This window comes from Pteronotus mesoamericanus, unplaced genomic scaffold (genome assembly GCF_021234165.1).
Source record: "Pteronotus mesoamericanus isolate MK-2021 breed Mesoamerican mustached bat unplaced genomic scaffold, CSHL_Meso_final contig_24, whole genome shotgun sequence".
Taxonomy (NCBI): domain Eukaryota; kingdom Metazoa; phylum Chordata; class Mammalia; order Chiroptera; family Mormoopidae; genus Pteronotus; species Pteronotus mesoamericanus.
The window spans coordinates 23,064,049-23,091,206 of record NW_026555100.1 but is presented as its reverse complement, the minus strand read 5'-3'; the positions used below and the strand labels follow the sequence as shown (position 1 = coordinate 23,091,206).

Sequence of the window (27,158 nt, the reverse complement as noted above, 5' to 3'; positions counted from 1 at the left end):
GCCACCACGTAGGCCTCCCCTGATTTGTCAGGTTTACTATGTGGCCCCTTTTTTGTCCACAGATATGATTTTTTTAGTGACCAGTTTTTTTTGGCTCATAATGTTCCCAGCAGGCATGTTTTTGCACCTGGTTGTATTTCTTTCATTTCTACTGCTGTCTACTATTCCATTGAATGAATACAGCACAATGTATCCTCCCTACTGTTGATAGGCATCTGGTTTGCTGGTTGTTACGAACATTCTTGCATGTTTTATTTATTGATGAGCTTTTGCAGGTATTCCTGTGGTTACACCTCTCAATGCATTTTTTGGATTTTAAAATGGAAATGCTTTTGGGCAGAATGTATTATTCAGTTGTCTCTTCTTTACAAATGCAGTATATAAAGGTGTTGGTATTTTTGTTTTTTGTTAGAAGGGTAGAGTACCTTTTAGGAACACCTGGGGCAAGTCTAACACAACAGAACTGTGAAGATTTTGTACCTTAATAAATACATTCCCCAGTGGTTCTGAGAAAGCAACAACATACACTCATATGGCAGTACCTACACTTCTCTCTGTGTCCCGAAGTCCACACCCTGGCTATAATTAGGCTTAGCTGCCATGATGTCCACAGATGATGCCAGCCATTGGGGCAGACCCCAGGATCTCATCATCTATTTGCTCTCAAAAAGACAGTTGCTTTTGGGAACAGCCTAGAAAAATGACCTCAATATTCATATGTATGCTAATTACATCTTTAATAAAGCCCTAATTTGCCAATTGACAGAAGAGGAAATTGGGCAGAATCAAAGGTGAGAAAGGGACAAAGAATATCTTTTATTTCTGCATCATGGTCCAGCGCTCTGATATGAGATTTTTTTTTTTTTTAATCTTGCAGCAAAGGATCTGGACAATGTTACGGTTTTCCATGTGAGCTGAGTAGAATTAAAGGAAGAAAGGATTAAAGATCAGGGAGAGGCCTTTTGTTCCCTCTGTTGGCACAGTTTGATAAGACATTAATTAGACAATAAAGAGCTGAATGGATTCATGGAGAAATAGGTCTTGCTTTCTTAGCATGTTCTCAAAGGTTAACTTTAAAACAGTCATTAGCAGTTATAAGGGGCAACACGGATGCAGCTGGCTTCACAAGCTGCTCTTGCCCCTCCGAGGCTCTCAGCAAGCACGTGGCATGGGACGCCACTGACAGGGAGAGTCTGCGATAGCTTCTGACCAAAACAAGTAGACTGTATGTAAACTCCACCTTTTATTTGAGGGAGCAGAATACATACTGAGCATCCACATATTTCTAATGGTCAAGTGTGGCTGGGATTGGGATTTTTAAAGTAATAAATTAAGTAAAATTAAAAATTCTTAAAATGTACCACCACCACCACCATCACCGTCCTAAATCTACTTGAATCTGGATCTCTGGGGATGAGGCCCAGGTATCTGTGTTCTTCAGAATCAGAAGAGATTCTGATACAGGTCAGGTGTGAGAACGACTCCTCAAAATAGAGCCCAGTTGTGTTTGGCTCATCTTTGCTCCAAGTCATAAAGGGTTAGTGGCACAAATTGAATGGTTTTATAGGAAAAGGTAACATTGCATAAGAAAGAGGGTTCATGGTTTTTATTTTTCTGTTCCACATTCACCAGAAAAGAGGCTATGCCATGGATGAATGTCTTGTTTGGAGTCAGCTGGTTCAAACTGTAGGCACAAGACCCTTAGAGCATCAGAAGACCGAACAGGTTTGTCTAGTATGGTCAAGTTTGACAGGGCGACTAGATGTTTCACATAAACTCCTCACGAGCCTCAGGGTGAACATCAGTCATTGTCTTGGGATGAAATGTACTGATATTGTTTGGGATGACTATGGTGAATTAGTAATCTAAACAATCTCCTAATTTTTCTGCCTGAGTTTTATGATACATTCATAAATACTTATTGAGCACATGATACCACGTGTTAAGTATTAGTTTAGATATTGGAAATACAATGGTGAAGATAAGGCCTCTGATATTTAGATCTTATTCCTCCCCCATGTTCAACTGTTGTCTCTTGCAAGCGTTTTTCTTCTTTTATTGCTGCATACCTGGTGAAAACCTGGTGAAAACCTATCTTGTGAAGTCATATGTGTATTTTACATGTAGTTCCAAGTCTGTAGAGTCTCTGCTGACGTATTTTACAAGCACAGTGGCTAAGGAGTAACCTGTTGGTTTTCTCTGTATTTTTTCTTGTCTTTTTCTTACTGGCTAGAGTTGCTAAATGTCTTACTTTCATAGAAGACAAAGCCATTCTCCATTAGATTTCATGAAGATCACACTTGCGGATTATTTTGAGCCCTACAGGTATTTTCCACCTGGTCTCCTGTCTTTTTTTCTTTTTTAATCCTCACCCAAGGATATGATAGAGACATTGATTTTAGAGAAAGAGAGAAGGGAGAGAAAGAGAGAGAAACAACGATGTAAGAGAAAAACATCAATCAGTTGACTCCTGCGCGTGCTCTGACCTGGGATTGAACATTGCAACCTAAGTATGTGTCCTGCCTGGGGTCAAACCTGCAAAGTTTTTGGTGTACAGGACTGCCCACGAACCAACTGAGTCACCCAGCCAGGGCTGATTTATTTCTTTATTTATTTACATAATTAGTCTCTTTCTCAAAAATCTTTCTCAGATATCACTCTGAATTTTTTTTTTATTTCCTTCTCTGAAGCCCTTGAGTTTATCCCTAAGTCTTTCAGTACAAAGATCAAACTCTTTAGCTTATTATCTCTTGAGGCACTGTGGCCCCGCCTTATTTCAGTACTACTTTAGATTCCCCCTCCTTACCAAGCCAAACGATTTACTTAGTTCTCTGAGAGCACCATGCTAGTTCATTCCGGCATCTTGACTCATACAAATCCTTTGCCCAGAATGATTCCCCACTAACTTGTCTCAACCTTCAAAACTCTGTTCTATTGCAAGCAAACTCCTGTCATCACATACAGATTCAAATATTTTTTTTAACTGCACTGTGCTATAGCACTGCAGGGCTTTAGTACTCTGTACTGTCTTCTGCTTGGGAGGGTGGTTCTCCCTTCTAGACTATCTAACCTCCTCCAATACAAAATATATGTTCAGAATACCTGGAACAAAGTAGACAGTGAATAAATGAGCAATTAATGACAGCAGTGTCCTTTTGCGGTTGTTCTAAATCCTTATTGCCTGGTACGTGGTGGGCATTAAATAAATATTCACTAAAATAATAAATGAATACAATGAGTTAGCTACACTTTTATTTCGTCTTCTGAGTACTACATGTTGGGTAAGAATCTATTAAAAATGAAGTGGTGCATTCTTTTAAGTACATGAGCAGTAGCAGTTGACTAGCAGGTTTAATAGGACAATTAATGCTGTAAATTAGTGATGGAAATACCTAGTCAGTTGATTTATCTATGACTCTGAACCAGCATCCCAAATGACATCTAGCCATAAAATACTGCTAACTTCCATCCACTATGTCTATGCTACCCAGTATACTAGCTACTAGCCACATATGGCAACTAATCAAGCAATTAAATAAAGAAATGTGAATAAACTTTAAAAATCAGCCACAATTTGTTTTAAATAGCCACGTGAAGTTAGTAGCTGCCAAGTATAGATAAAAAATATTAGATGTGAATTAATTTTATAGTAACAGGCTTATAAACTGGAAATTTACCCATTTTGCTGTTGTTTTGATAACTAAAATTTTGAGCAGAAATACAGTAGTCATAGTAAATACTTTCCAAAACATGATGAATAGTTCTACATAAATCTCCTTATAGAAAACAAAAAGTATTTGCTAAATTAATATCAAGTGAATGTTTAAAAACATGATATTCATTAAGAGTTCCTAAATAAAGCTCGCATTCCACCACCAAAAAAAAAACAAAACAAAACCAATAACTTTGGATTTCAGTGTAATTAACTATTGTGGTAGTTGCCAAGTTATGGTAAAAATAAGCATAATTGTAGGATTTGTTATTTTAACACTCTTCCCTTAAGCTGGTTGTGTTTCATAAAAGCTTTCCCAATATACATAATTATGTAGGATCATTTCCTTAAGTCAGGTTCAGAAACACTAGAAATGTGTAAAACACAAAATACTGTATGAGGATTAATTAAGTCATAATATTTTGATGCATTTATTCTGAAACTTTTAATTGATATGATAGGATGGTGTGCACCATCTTTGAAAGCCTGAATAGCTAAGTTGTACATGAACATTTCATTTGTAAAAGAAACATTTAAGATGCAGCCCTGGCTGATTTGGCCTAGTGGATTGGGCGCTGGCCTGTGAACTGGAAGGTTGCAGGTTTGATTCCTAGTCAGGGCACAAGCCCGGGCTGTGGGCCGGGTCCCCAGTTAGAGGTATATGAGAAACAACCAATCGATGTTTCTCTTGTACATGTTTCTCTCCCTCTCTTTCTCCTTCCCTTCCCCTCTTTCTAAAAATAAATAAAATCTTTTAAAAAAAGATACATGTACCTGATATATAATAACATCACAATAAGTAGTACACATATTTTCTCAAACCTTTTCATTGGGTTATTAAAGGTTGCTTTAGATAAAAGGAAACACATTTCTGAAAATCTGTCCTCTATTGTACAGGATAAAACTATCAGAAATCAAAATATATAAGCCTTAAAATTCAAGCTAGATAAAACTCTGATACCGTTTTTGCAGGATTTCAGGAGCTGGCAATCTCTTGGGTCAAACAGAAGTGGTTGTTAAAAGGTTTTCAATGTAAGACTGCCTTAACCACTGCAAACTCTTAATTATATTTGTTCTTGTTTAAAATACAACTTTACCACATAAGGAAATATAAGGAATATGGTAAAGGAGAGAGGTGGCATTTTTCTTTTCCTGCCCAGACCCTATGGTCTGTCTACAGACTCTAGTCTGAAATGCCTCCTGCTCTGGTAATTGAGTTCTTTTGGGTGTTCTTTCTTTCCTCTCCTTAAGTGGAGGTCCTCGTAGCTGAGCTGAGTCCTTCCATCCTCTTTCTCTCTCTGTGTCGCACAGAGTGGTAAACAGCTGGCTCACATATTCATGTTGTTCTTCTGGCTTCTATGTCTACAGCTTTATGTTTTAAGGAATAACAGCAATATCTAGCACATACCACATATCAAAGGTTTACTATGTATAGGTGTGTTGCGAAGTGATTTATCAAACAGTTCTCTCAGTTACCCTAGAAGGTAGTTAGCTTAGTGTACAGATATTGAAAGTGAAGCATAGAAATGGGTCCCGCACATAGTAAAGCTAGAGTCAGAATTTGAACACTAGCAGAGACCAGCTCTTTATTACAACACTGTATGGTTTCCCTGGGAAAGCACCCTCTGTTCCCTTCAGGTTCAACTAATGTCTTCATAGTGTAGGGGAGAAGAAAGCTTTCCTTGACTCTCATTGGATCCCTGGATGGATCAGAAAATTACACTGACAAAGTCAGATTAACAGGAAAAAGAGTATAACCAAATTTTTTTAAATATAAGTTTTGCATGACGCAGGAGCTTTCCTAAGGAAAGGAAGACCTGAAAGAACCGGCCTAAGTACCTTCCTGCTAGGTCTGATGAAGGGCACAATCAGAGAGGAAGTGCCATGGGTTAAGGAGTGGAAGGTAATTACAATAAACTGGGACATTTAGTAAGACCTGTTTACCAAGATTCTTTTGGGCATTCCTTTTCTAACGAGGTGAAAGTGTTCCTCTCCTCAGGGTATAGAGAAGCAGCTCTCCAGGGAAGGTTTTATGACTTGTTTCAGGGGAGAGGGACAGCAGATGTTCAGTGACCTTTCTGCTTCTGTCTTTTTTTCAAACTTCTTTAGCTTAAAGTATTCAATATTCCAAGGTTCCATATTTTGGGTTAGTGTGTCCTAACCCCCAATAACATATATAAACCATGAAAATATCACGTTCTATTTCCAAAGGGTAAAAGAATATACTGGAAAACCCTCACTCCTACTGGAATTGACTCCTCCTATTTCAGGTCAGTTCTTAAATCAGAAAAGAACTAATTTCTTTCATGTTTTAGAGATTTTTGTCATCTGATATTCTGCTTACCTAAAATAGAAATTCTGAATTCACAAGCCATTGTATTTATAATAAATAAATTACAGGGAACAGACATTTTCTCCAAAGAAAATATAAAAATTGCCAGTAAGCATATGAAAAGATGCTAAACATCAGTAGCCATCAAGGAAATGCAAATCAAAGCCAGTTCACACACTCTTGTGTGACTATAATGAAAAAAAAAAAGAAAGAAATTAACAAGTATTGACAAAGATATGGAGGAGCCAGAACCCTCATTCATTGCTGTGGGAATGTAAAATGGTGCAGTTACTTTGGAAAATAGTCTTGATAGGTCTTATAAAGGTGAACATACTGTCATCATATTATGCAATTTCACTCCTAGGTATATATCCAAGGGAAATGAAACGTACAGGCTCACAAAAACTTGCACACAAATGTTAATAGCAACACTATTCATAATGGCCAAAAAAGTAGAATAATACAAATATCCATGAACTAGTGAATAGATACAGTGCTACATTCATACAGTAGAATATTACTTAGCAATATAAAGGAATGAAGTACTCACAGATGCTACAGCATATGGATCTGAAAAACATGCTAAATGGAAGAAGCTAGTCACAAAAAACATTTTTTTAAAAATTATATTTATATGGGTTACCCAGAATATCTATAGACAGATAGATATTCTGTCTATAGATATTAGCGGTCGCCTAGGGCTAAATGGGGAGGAAAGAGTGGGGAGTGAATGCTCAAGTACAGGGTTTCTTTTGTGGTTGATGAATATGTTCTAAATTTAGGCTGTACTAACGGTGCACAATTCTACATATGCTGAAAACACTGAATTGTATATTTAAAATGAGTAAATTTTATAGTATGTAAATTATATATTTATAAAAATGTAAAAATAGATCACAGGAAAAGTCAGTCACATGATTTGTTTTTATTATAAATTGGCTAGAACTATCCAGAAGAAAATATTTAGTTTTATAGATTTCATATAAATAATGTATTGATATTTTTTCTCTCTATTCTCCTATATCCTAGGTTTAGTTGGTTCTTGGGAGTAAAAAAAGAGAAAAAAAAAATGTAAGGACCAAAGATTGATTTTATAAATCTTTCACTGTTGACTGTAAATCACCTCTTTATAGGCCTGTGATAAACTTCCTCAATCAGTGAAAGTGATGCCTGATGTTTCTCCACATTCAGTCCCCAGCATGAAAACTGTGCCACGATCTCCTTCTCAAAGCAGAATGTTATATGGGGAGAGTGAGGGCTTGGGAGTCAGACAAACTTCAGATTCAGTGGCGCTTCTACCTCCTATAAGCTATGTGGTTCAGGGCAAACTAGTTAACTGCTTTGAGCTTATTTTTCCATACTGCTTCCAGACTTCAGTGGAATTTGAGATGATCTATGTCAAGTATCTGGCATTCGTAGATTCTTGATAAATGCTTTTACATATAAACCGTGACCCAACCTTCCAGAACAGGGCATGGACCTAAACAATGGAAGTTGTGTTAGTTCTAGAGCACTTGAAATACCGTTGCTAGCGGGCTCCTCTCAAAAACATCTCTTTCCTCCCCTGAATCTTGTTAACTAATGTTGGAAATTCCACTGACATGGACACCTTCCAGCAATTCAAAATACTTGATCCCTATGTAAATAAAAATGCCAACTAGAGTAAAATTGTTTCTAAAAATTATATTTCATGTCTGTAACAATGCACATGATTTTTTTCTTCTTTTTATCAAAACAAAACAAAACTCTTAAGAGGCATGGCAGGTAGGACCCAAAAGATACACTGGGTGCCTGAAGATGAACTGGCAGGGGCACTACTTGCTCGAGACAGCAGCCATGATCATGTGGAGCACGTCTGTGGTTTTGGAGGGACCTAGTAAAAAAATTGTTTTAAGCTGTCTCCCCTGCCCCTCTTGTCCTCCTTCTGTCCCCCTGAAGAGTAAATTTATGCTCAAACACCACTTTCCAGCGCCGGTAAACTGCAGGACGCCACGAGGTCTTGACAAGAAATCATTTTCGCAATCCTACCTGTACTGGTCCTGGCTGTGTCCTTAGCCAGCCAGTCAGCCTTCCCACCTCCTTGTGAACAATACTATGTGAAAGAAAGACTGGGAAAGAGATGCAGAAAAGCCTCTTTTCCCCTCTCCCCAAGATAACCCAGCTCTAATTCCTCAAGAGGGGCAGTTTTAGAGCATTTTAAACCAATGTTATTATTGCTCAAGGCTCAACTATTTTCCAGATCCCAGCAGAAGCACTAGCTAGGGAGAAGATTGCTAAACCGTGTTTATCTGAAAACAATGACAACAAAATCCCCACCAATCAACATTCTAAAAATCATCTCACTTCTGATTCTCAAAATATTCTAATTAAGCAAATTTTGTTTCCCCTCTAGGCAAACAAAGCCCCAAATTAAGAACCAGAGTACAAATAGTCTGAATACATGTGATAGCGAGACATGTTCCAAGGTCATCCTCACAGCCTCGCAATGAGGCTTTGATGTAATCATTTGAAAGGCCTTGATTGAATTTAAATTGTTTGCTAGAAACATTTTGAGTTCAATCATTTAAATTCAATGTAAACTTTTCTTTAAGGGAAAAAAAAATCTAATTTGCTTAATTTACAAATGTTGATTTGGATAATATTTGTAGGCTTAATTCAGATCCAGTTGATATTGCAGTATAGAACTTTTATACCACTTCCAATAAAGCTACTGAAAATAACAGGAGGAAAAAACAAACAAACAGAACAAAACAGAACAGGGCAGGTACTGTTCACTGCTTCTGTTATACAGGTTTTTTTTTTTTTTTTCCTTTGCAGTGCATAAAAATATTTAGAGATTTAGATAAGGTTCAAAAAAATATTTAGAAGCAGAATTCTATTGCAGGTTTACTTCTCACTTAGCAAGCAACATGCTAATTTTATGATTTCAAGGTTTCTTCTATTTGTCTAGATAATAAAATATGTGAACTAATTTAGGAACTATTTCTGGGTTATCGGGAGAGACACTTACAAAGGGAAGCGTAGTACTCCTATGTGAAGTCAGCTTGGACAGTAATATATTTTATCAAGCAGATTACATGATTTGTGCATCCAGAAACTGTTCAGATTTTATGAGAGAATTTTTACAGCTTGTCTGAAACAATTTTTGATATGTGATAATGAGTATAAATGTACTGTTTCTAATGAATCTGACATAGCTTCCCCTCTACCACAGGGGGGGAAAAAAGTCTCACATAGATTAAATGCAAATTTAGGTGATTTTCCAAAATAACAGCAATTTCAGCTACGGTGTTTTATATTAAGCTTCTCACTAAGCCTAATGTTCACTAAATTATCTGTTTAGGAACAGGATTTTTGTTTATTTGCTCCTTTTGCAATATGGCTTCTAATGGAGGGGCTGTCTCCTTTATTTACCTCAGAGAGGTATGAATTGTTGCCAGTTCTTGACCTCCTGTGATAATGGAGGGGCAACCATTTGGGTAAATTCAGTATCCCTTCTATTTATTGTATTTATGATGTTAATTTTAAAGTCTTTTTTTTTTTTCAATTTCTCTTTAGGATTAGCTTTAAGCTGTGCTTCTCAAACTTTTTTTTTGAATTTGAATCACCTGGGGATCTTACTAAAATGCATATTTGATTTAGCAGGTCTGGGGCAAGGCTCAGATTTCTGCATTTCTTGCAGGCTTCCCTGTGACGCTGATGGTCCAAGGACACATTTGAGTTAACAGCAGTTTAAAGCATACTGTTTCCTTCAGCCTAAGTATCATGGGGAGCGGAAGGAGGAGGACTAGGATGGAGGAATGTTTGTGCCTTTCCTGGGCAATATCCTTAGACAGGGAAGGAAAACAACTGTGACAGTACAAATCTTCAAATTCAACTTCCTCAAGGACTTTTTCCTTCATTATGGAAAAATTTCCAAGAAAATTGAAGGTTTTGACATAGTGTTTTTCTTTATGATTACTGGTTTCAAACTTTGTTTAAAATGGAACAAAGATTTAGACACTTACAGAGTAATATGAGTGCTTAATCTAGATGTTAAAGATCTTTTAAAGTATTTTTCTACTATCTCGCTCCCACAAAATTTAACTATTCAGTTTTAGCTATTCAAACTTTATCAGCGTTTTCAAAACATTCAACAGTTTTCATAGACATATTACCCTTTTTCCACATTCGTGTTAATACTATATGTCTATCACTGTATACATTAGAAAAATTAGTGCAATTGGTTTAGGCTGATTACAAATACAATTGACATGATGAATATACATTCAGCATGGTTTTCTTAGAAATAACCTTTTTTTTGCAATCATATGTCATATACATACACACATACTATTTATATCTATATACCCATGACTATACATATATCTATACATTGCAGTAGTAAGTACACAACATAAACTTGGGAACAAACAAAATTGACATGGTAAATGTGGTATGGACATAATAAAGATTAACTCATTAATGCCAATTACTAAGTTTGTCTTGTGCATATAACATACTTTGCAAAAAGGATGGACAGCATGGATTAATGTTTAAGCTGTGCTCAGGTAAAAGAGCTACTAATTAAAAACAAACAAAAATGAGAGAGCATGAGGAGACCATTTTAAACAAGGCCTTCAAGAAAAGCTTCTTTGAGTGATAGATGTTAAGTGGAAACCTGAGTAAAGCGAATCAACTAGCCATCCAAAACCCAGGAAAAGAGTGAGGTAAGAGCAAAGGAAACTGCCCAGGACAAAGCTCAGAGATGAATATGAGATTTGTCAAATTCAAGAAAATGAAGCTAGGCCCAAAGTAGTTGTAGATAGACGGGAGCCAGGGGACCAATGGTCAGATGTGAGATTGGTATAGGGAAGATCCAAATTAGTTAGGGTTTTATACGACTTGGCAAGAATATGGAATTTTATTCCAGGAGCAATGTAAGCCATGAAAGGTTTTAATCAAGAGAATGATATGATCTGATTAAGGTCATCCATTTGTTCAAATCAATATGGTTGCTATGTGGAAATTACATAGTGGATCTTTTTAAAAAAAATCTTTAGTTAATAACATAAAAATTAGAGTGCTCTGTTCTACTATGTATACTATACATGTGGCTATTCTAGAACCGTTAACATTTACTATTACTTATATATGACCCGTATTTCTCATTTTATAAATGTTTTTGAATAGAAAAATGTTAACATTTTACTTTATTATTTATTAGTCATACAGATGATTGGTGGGAGAAACATAGTCATTTGAATTAGCAAACCAGGACTTTTTTTTTCTTGGTATACATCATCGAAAGCTATAAATTAAAAAACGTGCCGTATCTTTCTTTTGTTTTAGTTTGTTCTGGGTTTTTGTTTGGTTTGTTGATTTTGCAGAAAAATACTGCTGAATCAGTTGCTTGACCATTTTTCTTATTCACATTTATCAAAATTTCAATGGCCTCTAATAGCTGTGTTTTTATAGCATAAAAGCAGGATTAGTAAATTCAATATATTACAAAGACTGGCAAGTAATCATGTGAATCAAACCTATTATAAGACAGAGTGAGAGGCTGAGCCTGTGCCCAGATTGGAGAATATATGCTGCACCTAAATATATTCAGATTCAAACATTTTGAGAAACTTGGGGTCATCAAACAAAACATATCTGCAGATGTCACTGATGCACAGGCCACAGATTTGGAGTTCATTGTCCAAAGATATTTAGAGCTTCTATAGGACAAAACTTTGACAAAATTGACCTGGGGGTGGAGGGGGATTATGTGATTTTAAAGATTTCAGTAATGTAATTTCTGTTTCTTACAGAAAGATAAGTAAATGTAATGTAAGTTCTGTGGGGGGCACATGAGAGGCAGCCACACATTTATGTTTCTCTCCTCTTCCTCCCTTCCCCTCTAAAAATAAATAAATAAAATCTTTAAAAAGAAAAAGAATGATATTTGGGATATAGAATATAATTTTAGGAATGTTAATGTACCAAGCAATATAGGCCTTTCCTTCACATTATTAACTCAAGCATACAATTTTTGATGTCTCATGTTTTGAATGTTATTAAAGTAAAAGAAAATTGGAAACAAAGTTTTAGCGGGTATTATCTTTTCCGTGGACTGTCCAGGGTTAAAAACATTTACAAATTCCTAAACAGGTGTTAAGTTGCTTCATATTCAGACAGCAAGATGAGGCAATGGAACAATCTAAGGCCTACAAGGCCTACTAAGTGGCCCACAGATATGTAAATTATTTAAGAGATTAGTAGTTTAATAAGACAAATTCTGATAAAAACAGCTAATTAGAGAAAATTATTTGGGATGGAATTGCTGGTTTCTTTTCTTAATGCCCAAGAGATTATCCATTTTTGTGATAAACAATACATAAGTGATCAAATAGATGACTTTTTGAATTGACCAATTTTTAATTGTCCACTTTGTGACACGAGTTTGATTTCAAATGTTTGCATATTATATATATATACTGAATCATATAAAATCGATTATGATTGAGAATGTGGTGTATTTTATTCAAATAATTTCATATTACCTACCTTTGGGCTCTAAATCAAATCCGGTTTTAAAAGGGTTATTAATCAGAACATCATTTTTTTTTCTAGGTAAATACTGTACTATTTTATGTATTTAATAAACACCAGGTTTGTTATTTTTGACCTTGCTACCTCAATGTCATATTTGATACAATACATGTCCTTTACTGATAAATTATATAACCTTGGTAGAAAAATATCAAGAAGAAACATGCTAGTTTCCATGTCAGGGGAAAAGTAATTGGTAATATAATTGTGAAGCTGAATTTTCAACCAATGGAATAAACTTTGTTTCAGGATGCATAAAAGCACATTAAAATATTTAAAAATCTGATTAAGGTCTGAAATATATACATGAAATATATTAGCATGTTGTATAATATACTAATATATTATACTAATATTTAATATTAAATTATATTTTATTTAAATATATTAATTTCCTTTAAGTAGCTCTTGACTGTCGAACATTCTTGTCAAGAGCCTGATGAGAAAAGCATGCACCAACCAGAAATCTGTCGAGATCAGCTGATACTATAAAGCAGATGAGGTTGACATATTCTTTTGTGAAGACTGTGGGATATAACTGATAATTCAGTTTCTCTGCCACAGTAGGTTGTTGCAGATAATTATCCTTAGACCTCATCAGACCTAAGAAAAAGGCCTGACACACCATAGGAAATTAGGTTCCGTGTGCTTAGTTAATGCCCCATGACAGCATGAAAAAACAAAAGCTTTGCAAGCTTTAAGGTTTGTTTTTTTGCTTTTCTGACAGAATTCTTAAGTGTGGTTGAAAGTCATAAACAATCTCACTTGAATCTGCATGCCTTTATCTGAAATTCACACTGACTTATATCTTACTGAATACCCCAAAATCAGTAGTCCTGAGACAAGGGCATCCTCAGATATTAAAACACATTTTTATGTTCATCAATAATACAAGAGGGGAAGAACTAATGGCAGGCACTGATTAAATCTGACCATTTCCTATTCCTGAGACACATGTACTGCCCAAGTGGCATTGGCAAATCAGTATTTCACCCACTATCTTTAACTCTTATTATGAATTTGTGATTTCCTTTGTAGTCTATCCATATATGGGAAAAGGCAGGATACCAGGGGTTGAAACCAACCAAAAATAAGATACTTGAGATTAATTGCAGCAGACACACATTGCTTGTATTCTTCACTATCAACATGAAATAAGGCTCTATACTCTACACCAATACTGGGAAAGTCGGGCAGTGAAATGGAAGAAATAACCTATTAGGTTTACTGAAGTAAAGGAGATTGCTTCTATTATCTATTTCTAGTTTACTTTCAAATATAAATAGTTGTTATAGCTCATTTGGTCTGTATGCAATCTAAATCCTTTGGGGGAAATTTATGTGCTGTTTCTTAATGGGGCTTTTTTCCCCCCCCCTTAAGTCTCTGATATGTTTTGTCCTTCTCACCTGTGATTTTTGCTAGAGTGAACACAGAAATGAGTGACAGCTTGTGTTCACAGTTCCTGGTCTACTAGAAGTGGGGATGGGAAGAAGGTAAAAGTAAACGAAATGCATTGAAATACAAAAGTGCTGCCAGTAACAAAGAAATCTATAAGGTGATCCTGGGATATATCAGTAATGACGATACAGGATGATCCTGGAATACAAAGAATTCTATGTGGGGAACAAACAGTAGGAAGGCTAATATCTGAATATCCACCAAGATGTTGCTACTGATACCAACCACAGGATAACATGCCTTTATAGTTATTTCAGTTGTGTAACTAAAGATAATGGATCTAAGAAAGGGATTCCCATCCACTCCTGCAATTTCCATTTTGTCTTTTTCACTTAAAAAAAAAATTTTTAAAAAGGCCCCATGGATCTCTCAAAAATAGATCACTTGAATAATGCACTCATTAAAAATAAACATCAGATATTGTGCATTCTTTTTATTAAGTCTGCATTAAATGATGCAGAGATTTTACTACATCAAAGAGCATAACATTTAATGATTTTCATTTAGAGTCCTTCAGTGAAAGCTTTGGGATAAAGCAACTATAATTTCAAAGTAATCAAACTCTGTGAATGAGTATTATCCAGAACTATCACACAAGTAAAAAAGAGTTATCCCCTCCAATCTAGGGGAAGCATATATAAGACATGGGAAAATTAACAGTATGAATAAGAACACAAGTAAAACAAGTAGCTGGAAACAAGCACAGGGATGAAAACTTTGTAGAGTAAAATTACCCATTTATGTTGTAAAACCTTGCAAAGGGAAAATAAATCCATTTCCAAGTGTCAGTTCTCTCCTTGTGTTAAATGACATTTTCCCCTCTGTAACCAGGTATTAGCCCCTGCCCCCCCCCGCTGCCAATTCAGGGTAAGATCACCTGGTTATTTAGGTGTTTGTGCTTCTGTGAAGTAGTGGTGTAGGGTATACTTTTTTATGTCCACATCCTCAAGGCTTAAAAATAAATTTTGATGGAAATGTGCTAAGCCCCACCTTTCTAATGATTTTTAACTATGTCTCAGTGGTATATAAACAAAAACTAAATAGCTCTATGACTTAATAAAAAGTAATAACCACCAACTGAGCAGAGAATTTAGGTACAAGAATCTGTCTACCTACCTTGGGGCTTCAATTATTCTGATAAAATGGTAATAGATAAACAGATTTTCTTCAAAGAACACTAAAAGGTATGTTAAATATTGCTGAGACTAAGATTTTTAACTTCTGATTCTAGCTGATCAAATGCATTATCTGCATATGAAAGCTAGTTACCAAGAGGCAGAGTTTCACTGCATAAAGCCCTTTACTTTTTATGAAAAGCTCAGTGTGGTGTATGATTCATCCAGATACACAGGTTCCTAGAGACCGATTTTAGGGAAGAATAACTCAGATTCAGATTTAGGGCTTACAGACTATTGAGAGATAGGAAGGTATGGAGAGAGAAACTGAGTTCTATCAGAGCAGACGTAACTAACCTGGTTAATCCTAGAACTGTTCCAGTAAAATCATGTTCAAGTCAGGCCTGAATATTGCTGGCCTCTGATGGGTGAGATAAGTGAAACATCACACCAGATGCATAGCTTTAGAAAAACAATTCCAATACCACAAGTTTAGATTTATCCTGTTAACTCTAAGATTTCAAAATAATTTTAAAACACTGAAACAATGCTTAACCTAATACAACATTCTACTGCACCCCCCCAAATAGGATTTTGTATTTAAATGACTTACCAAACTATGTATCTTATATTTTAAAGGAAAACTTTATTTTCTTACATAACAAAAAACCTTAAACTATTTTGGTACATTACCATTTAAACAGATCATCTTTTAGTCTTTATGTGCAGATTTTAAATTGTTTTACTCAATATGTCTTTAAAAAGAAGTTAACATATTGCAGACACTTAGAATACTGCTGCACATTCTTTGTAATCTTACTTGGTATAATGTAATCGTTTTCAGTTATTTTTTAATTAAAGTGAACAGAACCACTCCCTCCTCCTCGACCCCTGCCCCCCCCCCCGCCCCAAGTAAAAGTAAAAAGCAAAACAAGAAAAAAAAATGAGATTAGGTTTTGGCAGGAGGGAAACCCTAATCATTAAACTGTGTGGGTGCAGAAGTCAGCTTTTTGCACCCATTTGCTATGCTTCAAAAAACTTTCTGGGGTTAACTGCCAAGTATTTCTAAAACCTTTCAAGAAGCTCCAGTAGATTTCTGGATTTGCTCCTTTAAAATCAGGATACTCTGCCTTTGCTCAGGAGGCAGCATGGCAATTTGATCTGCAGTCAGTTGAAGAACCTGCATGATCAAAGCTGCCTTTTCTTGATCCTGTGGAGTTACTTGGCTCTGCCCAGGACTAAAACTGCTAGGCTGGCCTCCACCTTGCTTGCCAGCCCCCTGCATGCCCGCTCCCTGCATGCCAGCCCCCTGCATGCCCGCTCCTTGCATGCCAGCCCCCTGCATGCCCGCTCCTTGCATGCCAGCCCCCTGCATGCCCGCTCCTTGCATGCCTGCTCCCTGCATGCCTGCCCCTTGCATGCCCGCTCCTTGCATGCCCGCTCCAGGATTTCCCACTCCTGAAATGCTTGGGACCTGTCTGGGTCCCTGAGGACCACCTGCTCCCATATTAATGGGACCAGGACCCTGGATTCCACTGGCCATGGGGCCTCTCGAACTGGGGCCAGGGCCTCGTATCTCCATTCCTCTTCCATCCATGCCTCTTGCTTCCATTCCTCTGGTTTCCATTGCACAGGTCTCTATCCCTCTTCTCTCCATCACTCGTGTCTCTAAGACCTCAGTTTCCATGGCTCGGGTCTCCATCCCTCGAGAGTCTCTACTACCTCTACCATCCAGAGGTAGACCCCTTTGATCTATCATGGGTCCTCTTGGCTCTCCAATTAGCATTCTGGGGTCGCCTAATGGCCCTCCCCTCATCTCATGTGAGGAAGGGCCACGGCTGTCATGACCAGGGGCATGGTGCATGGGAGGACCCTGATGGGGTGGCCCAAGATAGCCTCTGGGCTCGACTTCTCCGGTGACAGAAAGCAAAGTCCCTCCACGTGGGTCATTTGGAGCGTCTCCTAACAGTCCTCGAGGAGGTAGTCCACCAGCAGTCATGGGTCCACGAGGCATAGGTGCTCTAGGATCTGACATCTGCACCTGCCCCCGCTCTAAAGGCACTGGACCAACCCCTGGCATTCCAACTTGGGGCTGCATAGCTCCGCCAGGAGTTAAGGAACCAGGGCCAGGTCCAGGAACGGCGGCTGGCATGGGCCCCGGGGCCGGAATTCCACCCTGGATAGGGGTCTGCATCAGTGGAGGAATGTCTTTCACAGGTCTTCTAGCCAAATGCTGAGGCTGAGGAGCTGGAGGATTCTGCTGGTTCAGCAAAACATTAGGTCCTGGGCAGAGCCCAGGGCCAGGGCCAGGGCCAGAGACGGGGCCAGGGACAGGGCCAGAGACAGCCTGAGATTTGCCTGGAATCAGTGGCGTAACATGTATCTTGCGATGCAGAATTTTCAGAGCAATCTCTGGATCCATGATTCTCATCACAACTTGGGCCTGCAACAGCGCATAAGCCAGTTGAGGGTTTTGAAGTAACATGTTTCGAGCTTCCTGGTGGCTGTTTTGGACACAGAGCTTCATCTGCTTCATCAGCTCAAACATCTGCTCCGGGGGGAGACTAGCGACTGCCCTGGTAATTGACTCAGGGGCATCTTCCGGATCGATGGGGTCCCCATAGGGTGAGTCAATGATGGGCGCGGCAGGCCCTAAGCTCTTTAACTCCTCCTTGTTCTTTTCACTGGCAGCATTGTCCACCCGCAGCGCTCTGCCGCTGAACTCCCGCCCATTCAGGTTACGCATGGCACTAAGCGCGGTCTCCTGGTCTTGGTACTCACAGAAGCCATAACCCTTGGGTTTTCCCGTCTCTCTATCGTATACCAGCCGGAAACTGACAACAGAACCAACCTCCGAAAAAATGTCCTTTAGCTGCTCCTCAGTTGCCTCATACGGAATGTTTCCCACGAACACAGAACGCAGTGATCGATCCATTGCCGGGTCTCTCACCGCCAAACTCGACATGATTCCGGCTCCGCACACAGCAGCGAGCGGATTCTTGTAAGCCGTCCTCCTCAGACCCACACTTCCGCTGAGCAGCGGAAGCGGCTTTCCAATTCCGGGCAGAAACCTCAGAAGTCCACTTAAATCGTTCCGCCTGTTCGCGAAATCTGCACTTCTACGGTTCACTAAATTAGCTAATCCTTCATGTCCCTGCTTCTAACGTGATTCTGTCAGCTGCGTCTTACCTAGATGCTTGATTCCTTTATTGTCTCATTCTTCGGACTTTACTGGCTCCGCACCACACCCCCGCTAGGAAAAGCTTGGGGCTTATTAACCTCTGTAAAGATGGCCCCATAGACTTCACCATGGTAACGAGGAGAGGCTGCCCCCTCCCCTTGACGTCAAGGGAGCTTTCGCTTCCGTTTGCCAGGGCGGGAAACCGCCAACCGAAAGCCGAATAAGGCAGTCTCTTCTTCATTCCAATATAAGTATTTTCATAGAGCATTTCCTTGTAAGCTTTATAAAAGTGTAGCCGTTTTAAAGTAGCTTTGGGAAATGATCCTTAAAATACAAAAGTAATAGCTCCGTTTTAGGAAAATATTCCTGCCCAGAAACAGAAACACAGTGTGTGCCGGCTCCATCCCCGCCCCGATCTTTTCCCTGAGGATAACCACTGTTGATAGGGAGCAGGCCCTTCCCAGTTTATCTCCTTGCGCTCAGGTAGCAGTCGGGCTATTCATGATATTACTTTTTTATTTAATTAACCGATGTTAGTATTAATGACTAATAGCATTTATGGCTGCAGAGTATGAATTAAATTTAATCATTCTTATATAGTACACATTTATATTGGTTCTGCGTATTAAAACCTGATGCAACAACTTCACCACCTCTACTATGAAGTGAAGAGCAGTCTGTCCATTCTGCTCCAAGTTTTGATGGCAAAAGTTGAGTATACATACTAGTGTATGGTCACCTTCTCTTCCATCCCTCAATTTAACAGGCACACCATAGAACTGAAGCTCGGAGAGGGCCAGATAATTTACTAAGCAGAGAGAAGAAAGTGGCAAACAGAATTTTTACCCAGGGGTGGTCTGTCATAGCTCCAGAGCTGTGCTGCCCCATATAATAGCCACTAGCCTCCTGTAACTATTAAGTACTTCAAATGTGGATAGTTTGACTGAGAAATGGAATCTTTAATTTTATCTATTTTTATTAATGTAAACATAAAAACAAATATTTAATTAGGCTACCGGAAAACTTTTCAGGATGTTTGAAACAACTTGGATATAGTATCTACATTTGCAATGATAAATTTGAGTCACTCAATAAAAACCAAGTATACCCAGTTAAAATTTAATATTCTCATTTAGATATGCTATACATGTAAAATACATTCAAGGTTTTGAAGACAGTATAAGAAATGTAAAATTTTATTTTATATTTATATGTTGAAGTGATTTTTCTCAATATGTAAATTTAAACAAAACATTATTTAACATTAATATTACTCATATTACTTTTTAAAATGTGGCTACTTAGAACAATTAAAACTACATATATTTAGTGTATTTATATTGCCTAGTAAAATCTTTCTGCTCTGTCAAAAGAAACAGAATAGTGCTTGCTAATAATATTTTTCCCCCGATTCTTTCATTGGAGGCAGATGGGGTGAAGAGAGTTGAGATATATCATTTGGCAAAACTAAAAACAAGCCCATTTGTCTTTTTTTCCCTACCATCTCTTTACAGAGAGAAGTCATGGCTTTTTAAACACATTTTGTGGAGGGCAACTTAGACATCAATTATGTGTGTAATTGCGTGTATGTTAAATGTGGTGATTATGGGGATAGTAATAGGCTATTAGAATAAATTCTAAAGTTTATAAAAGTTTGCACAACTTGTCTGATGGTTTCTTTACTGCTGCTGCTGATAGTTCCTAAACTAGTGGGTCTCATACTTTAGCATGCATCAGAACCACCAGGAGCCGTGGCTGAAGTTAGGTTGCTGGGTCTCTTCACTTCTCCTGCCCAGTTCTAATTCAGTATTTCTGAGATGAGAATGGAGAATTTGCATTTCTAACAAGTTTCCAGGTGATGCTAATGCCACTGATCTGTGGACCAAACTTTAAGAACCATTGATCTAAACAAAGGGACTTGAAGTGTTTGCTTTTAATTTTTGGAGTTGATTTTTAATTGTATTTTTCCCATCACCATTTATCCGCCTTATATTCTCTTCCAACTCCACTCATCCCTCTTTTTTTTTCCCATTTGTATCAAGCCATACTAAATTTAGTATACTCTGTTATAAAGTATGAGATAGATATGAATGCTCTTGAAAAAATGAATACTTTAATGCTGACCTTGTACAGCTTGTACATGCTGATCCCACACTGAAGATACCCTGAGCTCAAAGGGTAGCTGAGGAACTCTGGGAACATACAAGAAGGGGGAAGCCATGACTCTAAGAATGTGCTTTTGGTCATAGGTCTTTCCTGTCTTCCTTAGTCCCCCTATTCCAAACAAGAAGAATGGTTTGATATGGCTCCCTTCATGGAGGACCAATGTGCTCCAGCACGTAGCTTAATGCTCAGGACACATAAACTATTAACTGAGTGGCCCAGAATAATCAAGAGTTTTTAGGAACCTGTGTACATTTCTTGGCAACAGCATAGATATACCCTGGAAGAATTTCCATTTTATGCTACTTTCTTTGCCCCCATAATGTTTACATTTGAACTATTTATAACATGACACACTCTAAAGAAAAATGTACATGGCGTCTTGCACATTGGGGGGTTGATTCTTTCCATAAATCAAAATATCACTTGTACTAAGAGTGATTTTTAAACAAACACATCAGGGCATATGGCCAAAAGGAGGCTGTCCTTCAAACTAATCAACTTCAGAAACTGTAAACTTAATCTATGTAGGCCTCCATTGTTCAAAATAATTTTTAAATTCCTACCCTGAAACTGTTTGAGGGTTCATTTATAAATCATACTAGAGAACTGTTTTCCTGACTCACAAGCATTCTTGTTTTCAACCAAGAACAGTTATGTAACCAAATCACCTTTCTGACCATACTTGGACAAAATATAACATTAAATATTTCCAAATATCAAACTTTACATCAGAATATTTATATTCAGATGTATCACCATGGAATAATGGACAGATTCCAAAGAGGTACTAAAAATATATTTAGTTACGACAGGCATTGTTGAAAGAAGTGTATGGTACCTTCAAGGAATAGATCAAAATACACTTCACAAAGTTCTCCTTAATCTCCCTCCTCCTTTCTGTAGATCAGAAATTCATTTTCCTTTGGACATAAACCCCTCTTTATCTTTACCTTACAAATGAGAGTAATTCCTCTACCTTTTAGTAAAATTGTGATTTTCCTTCTAAACTATAGCATCAGTCAAGGAAAGAGCTGGATTTCTTTTGTTAACAAAATGCCTTATGTTTATTATTTTATCCCAAAATATTTATCCTAGGCACTGGCAATACAGCAGTGAAAGAAACATTCCACCAGAACATAGGTTCTTTAAGTGTCGTTCCTGGACCAGCAGCATGACCGGCAGTTGGAAACATCTTAGAAATGCGAAATTCGGGGCCCTACTCCAAACCTACTGTAACAAAAGCTCGGGGGGTGGGGTGAGGCTGAGAGTGTGTGTGTGTGTGTGTGTGAACTGAAACTTGTTTTACCGTTTTCCAGGTGATTCTGTTACAGGGCAAAGTTTGAGAATCCCTGAACTAAAGGGAGACAAAAAGTATGATTAATAGGTAATTGATAGATAGAAAGAGAGGTGATAGATAGGTAGAAAGATAGATAGATATTTTGTCTTCTTCATGGCTGTATCCTCAGCAGCGAGGCTGAAAGTTAACACAGATAGGTGCTCATTATACAGGGTCTGACAGGAGTAATGCCTGCTTGAGTGTGGTTGGTAGAGTAATAATGTGGGTGCAATAATTTATAGTTTTAATTTGAACACTTCGCCTAAAATATCATATGGTGTGTTTGAGTATGGTATTATGTTACAAAATTATACACTTATGATTTTGTAATAAAAGAATTCAAAATAAAAAGGGGCGTTATTCGTGCCACACCCTGTATGTTGAATGAATGATTAGAACTGACTTTAGAGTCAGCTAATTCACAAACCCTTCATTTTATGTAAGAGGAAATCTGTGGCACCAGAATGGGGACCTGCTGCCAGAGCCCTTGTCATTTTGTTCCTAGGTCAGTGATAGTTGTTCCATGTTACTATTTGATAAAATAGATATAAAGTATTAGAGGTAGAAGAGAGCAGTAAAGTCTAGATCATCAAGGACATCTTCCTGATGTGGCTGGGATTTAAGCAATGGGTTATAATCTGGTATGTATAAATAGAAGATAAAGAAAATAAGCTAAAAGTTAGAAATAACCAAGGCATGAAATTGGAACTTGGTGTTTTTATACCCTTCGAGGAAACCCATAGAAAGTTGGTGAGTAGTGTGATCAAAGATTGTCCTTGAGACAAATTATAAAAAGGTTTTGAAGATCAGATTCATGAACCTTAACTTGATGTGAGAGTCAGTAGGTTTTCTTTCACGTTTTAAAACATGGACATAGAATGATAATGGCAGAGGTCCAAGAACACCAATCTTGTACAATCCTTCAGTGATACCTTCTGCGCTTAGACTACTCTTCAATATCTTCTACAGTGTGGCCTCATTCTCATTACTCACACTTCCCTCGTATAGTCTCCCTTGGTTAAATCATAGCACTCATTTTTCATGTTTCATACATGATTTGTGCTTTCCAACTTTCTAGCTTTTGCTCATTCTGTCTTTTTGCTGGGGATTTTTTTCTTTTGTCTCTTTTTTCTCGTTCCGCCCAACTTCAGCATATAAACTCTTCTGTCCTGTGTTCACCTCAAAGACTTTCCTTTTAAAGTAGAGTATTGATTTGACCTCCATTATCTTTTCTCTTGTGTTAGGGGTACCAATACTCTTGTGTTACTGCTTAAGCATGGAACACATATCTGATTTATATTTTTTATATTGCTTAGTCCAGTGCCTTTAACATTACAAGCACTCAGTAAATATTTTTTAAATTAATACATGATCACCCTATTACAAATTACATATGTTAACCAAATGGCAATTTAATGTTTTCAGCTTACAAAACACTTCCCTTTGGGGTCCTACATCTGGTCTTGACAATAATACTGTGAGGTACATACAATTTTACCCTAATTTTAAAGGTGTGGAAACTTAGAGAACTGCCACCTAGAACTTTACCTTACAATGGACTCACTCAAAATACAGATACTATTCATAAAACTTCTGAACATTTAATAGGGAGGTGGCCTTCTCATAAATGCTTTATAAGATACAATATTTTAACACTTTCAACAACCCTTCTGAGATAGGCACTCATAGTGTCTGAATTTAGAGTTAAAGAAATATAGAGGCACAGAGGTGTTAAATAATTTGCCTATTTTTAACTGGCAGGAGCAGGATTTTAACACACATAATTTGATTCCAAGACCTCAAGCTCTTAAATTATTCCATTAAATTAGTTTTCCAAGGATACATAGCTAGTAAGTAGAAAAGATACAGCCTGAAACCAGGTCTTTTGATTTTAAACTTCTCATTTCACAATTAGTGCAGTAATCACAGGTTATTGAGACTTGGATACAATCCCCCTTGGCCTTCTTCCTGATTGTCTCTGAGTGTAACTAATTGCAGTTTAGACATCACAATCAGTTCCGTGGCAACAGATGAACTATAAGATATAAAGACTGCCACAATTTTAAAAATGTGCTTTTTTTCCAGTTTGGAGAGCTATAGTTAAATGTCAAATAAGAATGTTTAAAAAAAAAATCCATTTAGGTAATGAATATGTTTTCCAAAAAGTGAAAGGACACAAATTCCTCATATTTCAAATTAGGTTGGTTCATGGCATTTTTCACAATTTAAAAAATGTATTTAATATAAAACAATATACAGAGGAATAAATAGTAGATTTCATTTACTTACACATGAGAAAAATGGCTTTTCTTGGCAAGAGGAAGGTTTCATGAATTTGGGACTATGCCATTACACGAGTAGAGTTACAGGAGTAGAGCCTGGAGAGAGCTAAATGTTCTCTCTGAAAGGACTAAGTCATTCACCCCCTTTTTTTAAATAGATGAAAAATGAGGCCCAGGGAAGACAAGGAACTTGCCTAGGGTCAGGTGGCTAGTTATTGGCTTAGCTTGAAGTGGGATCTAGATCTTCAGACTTTCCTATCCAAACTATGATCCCAACACTCTGAGAGGGAGCGGAGTGATGGGGTTAAGAATACACTTTACTTTTAGAGAAACTTGGGTTAGCTTCCTACTTCAAATTACTGAGTAGCCTTGGACAATTCTCTGTGCTTCCATTTTGCATCATTTGAATGGGAATAATGTCACCTGTATTAGATTGTTGTGTGGAATACATGGTACATTTTATCATTACTTATTTTGTGCAGTAATTATTAACCTACATTAGTTATATAGAATTAATAGTAGTAGATGAAGCAGCATCTAAAGTGGAAAGAGACCCAAATTTCAGTCAAATGCTATTTATTTTTTGTTTATATCTTTATTTTTATCTTTAAAATGGTTGGACTGAGTTAACTAATGGTCTGTTTTCAGAATGTATTATTTTAAAAACTGTACAGAGAAAAAACCTTGGATAGCATTGCCATTTTAACTTATAGTAGATTTATAGTTGAACATGGATAATTTTACGCACTATCCCATTAGACACTTCAATGAGAATTTTACTGATCATTTTGGTGCTCATTAAGTTTTTATACTAAATAATGAAATGCACTCTTCAAATATTCAGTGGATGAATTTCCATTTATTCATTCTTATTAAAAGAGCCTGCCTGAACGTTGACTGTGGAGGATCCAGGCTTATACAAAAGTGCATTGGTTTGGCACACAGGTTTCCTAGTTGAGCCTATGTCCCGGGTGTCACTAGGATTACTACTTGTGGAAAAACGCAACTAATTGGACAAGGAGCAGAGCTACATTGTTCTTTCTTCAGGCTGTCACTTGAAGGAACACAGAGGAAGGAAGCATCCTCCTAAACTGTGGAAAAGTACAAGTCCTGGAACCGGGTCTTGAATAAAGACAACCTTTGTGTTTAAGAAGAACAACGCATGAATCTTTTTTTCCTGCGATCAGAAAAATCCAATGTCCAGCATCAGCAGGATGTCCGAACTGCTGTTCACTTCGGAAGTTAGGCTGGTATCTCTCTCTGAGGCTCACTTGCCCTCTAGAACAAGCCTATATTTATACACGTTACAGGAAAGAGGACTTCCTGAAATTTGATTGAGGGCTCGGATTGTTAAAAGCGGCAGCAAAACATGACTGTGACAGAATGTATTTTGAATTCATTAGCACATTTGAAGGATCCTTGAAAAACACTACTGCAGAGTGCCATTTCAAATTCGCCTAAAAACAAATGCCCAGAATCAAAAATTAGATAAAAATAAAAAACCCAATGTTGATAGGAATTTAGTAGCTACTACTTTTTTGGTACAAGTGCAGAAAACAACTCCCACCATGGTAAGCGAAAGGGGCAGCAGTGGTATTGAATGCCATGGTTGCCCCCACTTACCCACAGGGGATATGTTCCAAGACCTCCAGATAGTACGGAACCCAATAGATACTATGTCTTTTCCTATACATGCCTATAATAAAGTATAATTTATGAGTCAGCACAGGAGATTAACAATAACTAATAATAAAAATAGAAAAATTATAACACTATACTGTAGTAAGTTATATGAAGGTAGTCTCTTAAAATATCATGTACTTTACTCACTTTTCTTGTGAAGATGTGAGACGGCACAGTGCTTATGTGATAAGATGAAGTGAGGGGAATGAGGTAGGCGTTGAGACAGTGTTACATTACTGTACGGGTGACTTGAAAACAAGCACTGAAATAACAGGACCTTCCATCTGATAACCCAGACAGCTGCTAAGTGACTACTGGGCGGTGGGGGGCAGGGAGGACAGGAAGGGGGACTACATACAATGTGAACAAAAGGATGAGTTATGTTCCAGAAAGGCCAGAGTGGGACCGTGTGAGATTACATCATGCTACTCAGACCCGTGCACAACTAAAAACTTAGGACAGTTTATCTTTGAAATTCCCCATTTAATATTCTTGGACCACAATTGACCTTGGGTACCTGAAACTATGGAAAGCAAAACTGCAACTAAGGGGAAACTACAGGCAGAGGAGCAGTCTGCGTGGGCTGCCACAACAAAATACCGTAGACTTAGGGTGATTTAAACAACCAAAATTTATTTTCTCACAGTCTGGAGGCTTGACGCCTAAGACCTAGGTGCCAGCATGTTTGCTTTCTCCAGAGGCCTCTCTCCTTGGCTCCTCTCTCCTTGGCTTGCAGATAGCCGCCTTCTGGCTATGGGCTCGCGTGGCCTTTCTTCTCCATGTGCAGATCCCCTGTGTCTCTTCAACTTCTTATACAGATAGTTGGCATATTGGATTAGGGACCACCCTGATGACATTGGAGGTTGGGGTTTTAACATATGAATTTGGTTCGTGAGAGGTTCACATTTTCATCCTTAGCATGCAGTCACGCAGTCGACTTTGGGAAATGAAGGCATGGGCAATTGTAACTCATTCAGAATTCTCTATTCCTATTCTCTCTGTCTCTCTTTCTCACCTCTCTTCTCTGCCTGAAGAACCCGATCGCTCTGATTTCTCTCCCTCGTCTACTGCCATTTAAAGGGCTCTTCTACAGGCCTTTGATTTACTTGCTATAGATTTTGTGCAGAGATAAGGATTTGTTTCTCTGGGTGCTGACTCCAGCTTCCTGGGAGAAAGAAACGAAATGTCCAGCTCTAATCTGAAGTCCATCCATGATTTAATCCAATATAGGAAAGGGATTGGACGCAGGGTGATAGTGACACTTTTTAACAGCTTTGTGCAAGGGCCAGCAGACAGCTGCAGTGGGAGGGACCC

At 37.8% G+C, this 27,158-nt stretch overlaps 2 protein-coding genes across 3 annotated transcripts in view; one reads left to right on the top strand and one right to left on the bottom strand.

Annotated features, from left to right (window-relative positions):
- Positions 1–27,158, top strand: part of PRKG1 (protein kinase cGMP-dependent 1) — a 1,177,478-nt gene that overhangs the window by 638,154 nt on the left and 512,166 nt on the right. The gene's annotated exons all lie outside the window — the stretch shown is intronic.
- CSTF2T (cleavage stimulation factor subunit 2 tau variant) lies at positions 16,151–18,224 on the bottom strand. The gene has a single exon (XM_054572788.1). The coding sequence runs from the start codon at positions 18,159–18,161 to the stop codon at positions 16,272–16,274; it is 1,890 nt and encodes a 629-aa protein (XP_054428763.1). The 5' UTR covers positions 18,162–18,224; the 3' UTR covers positions 16,151–16,271.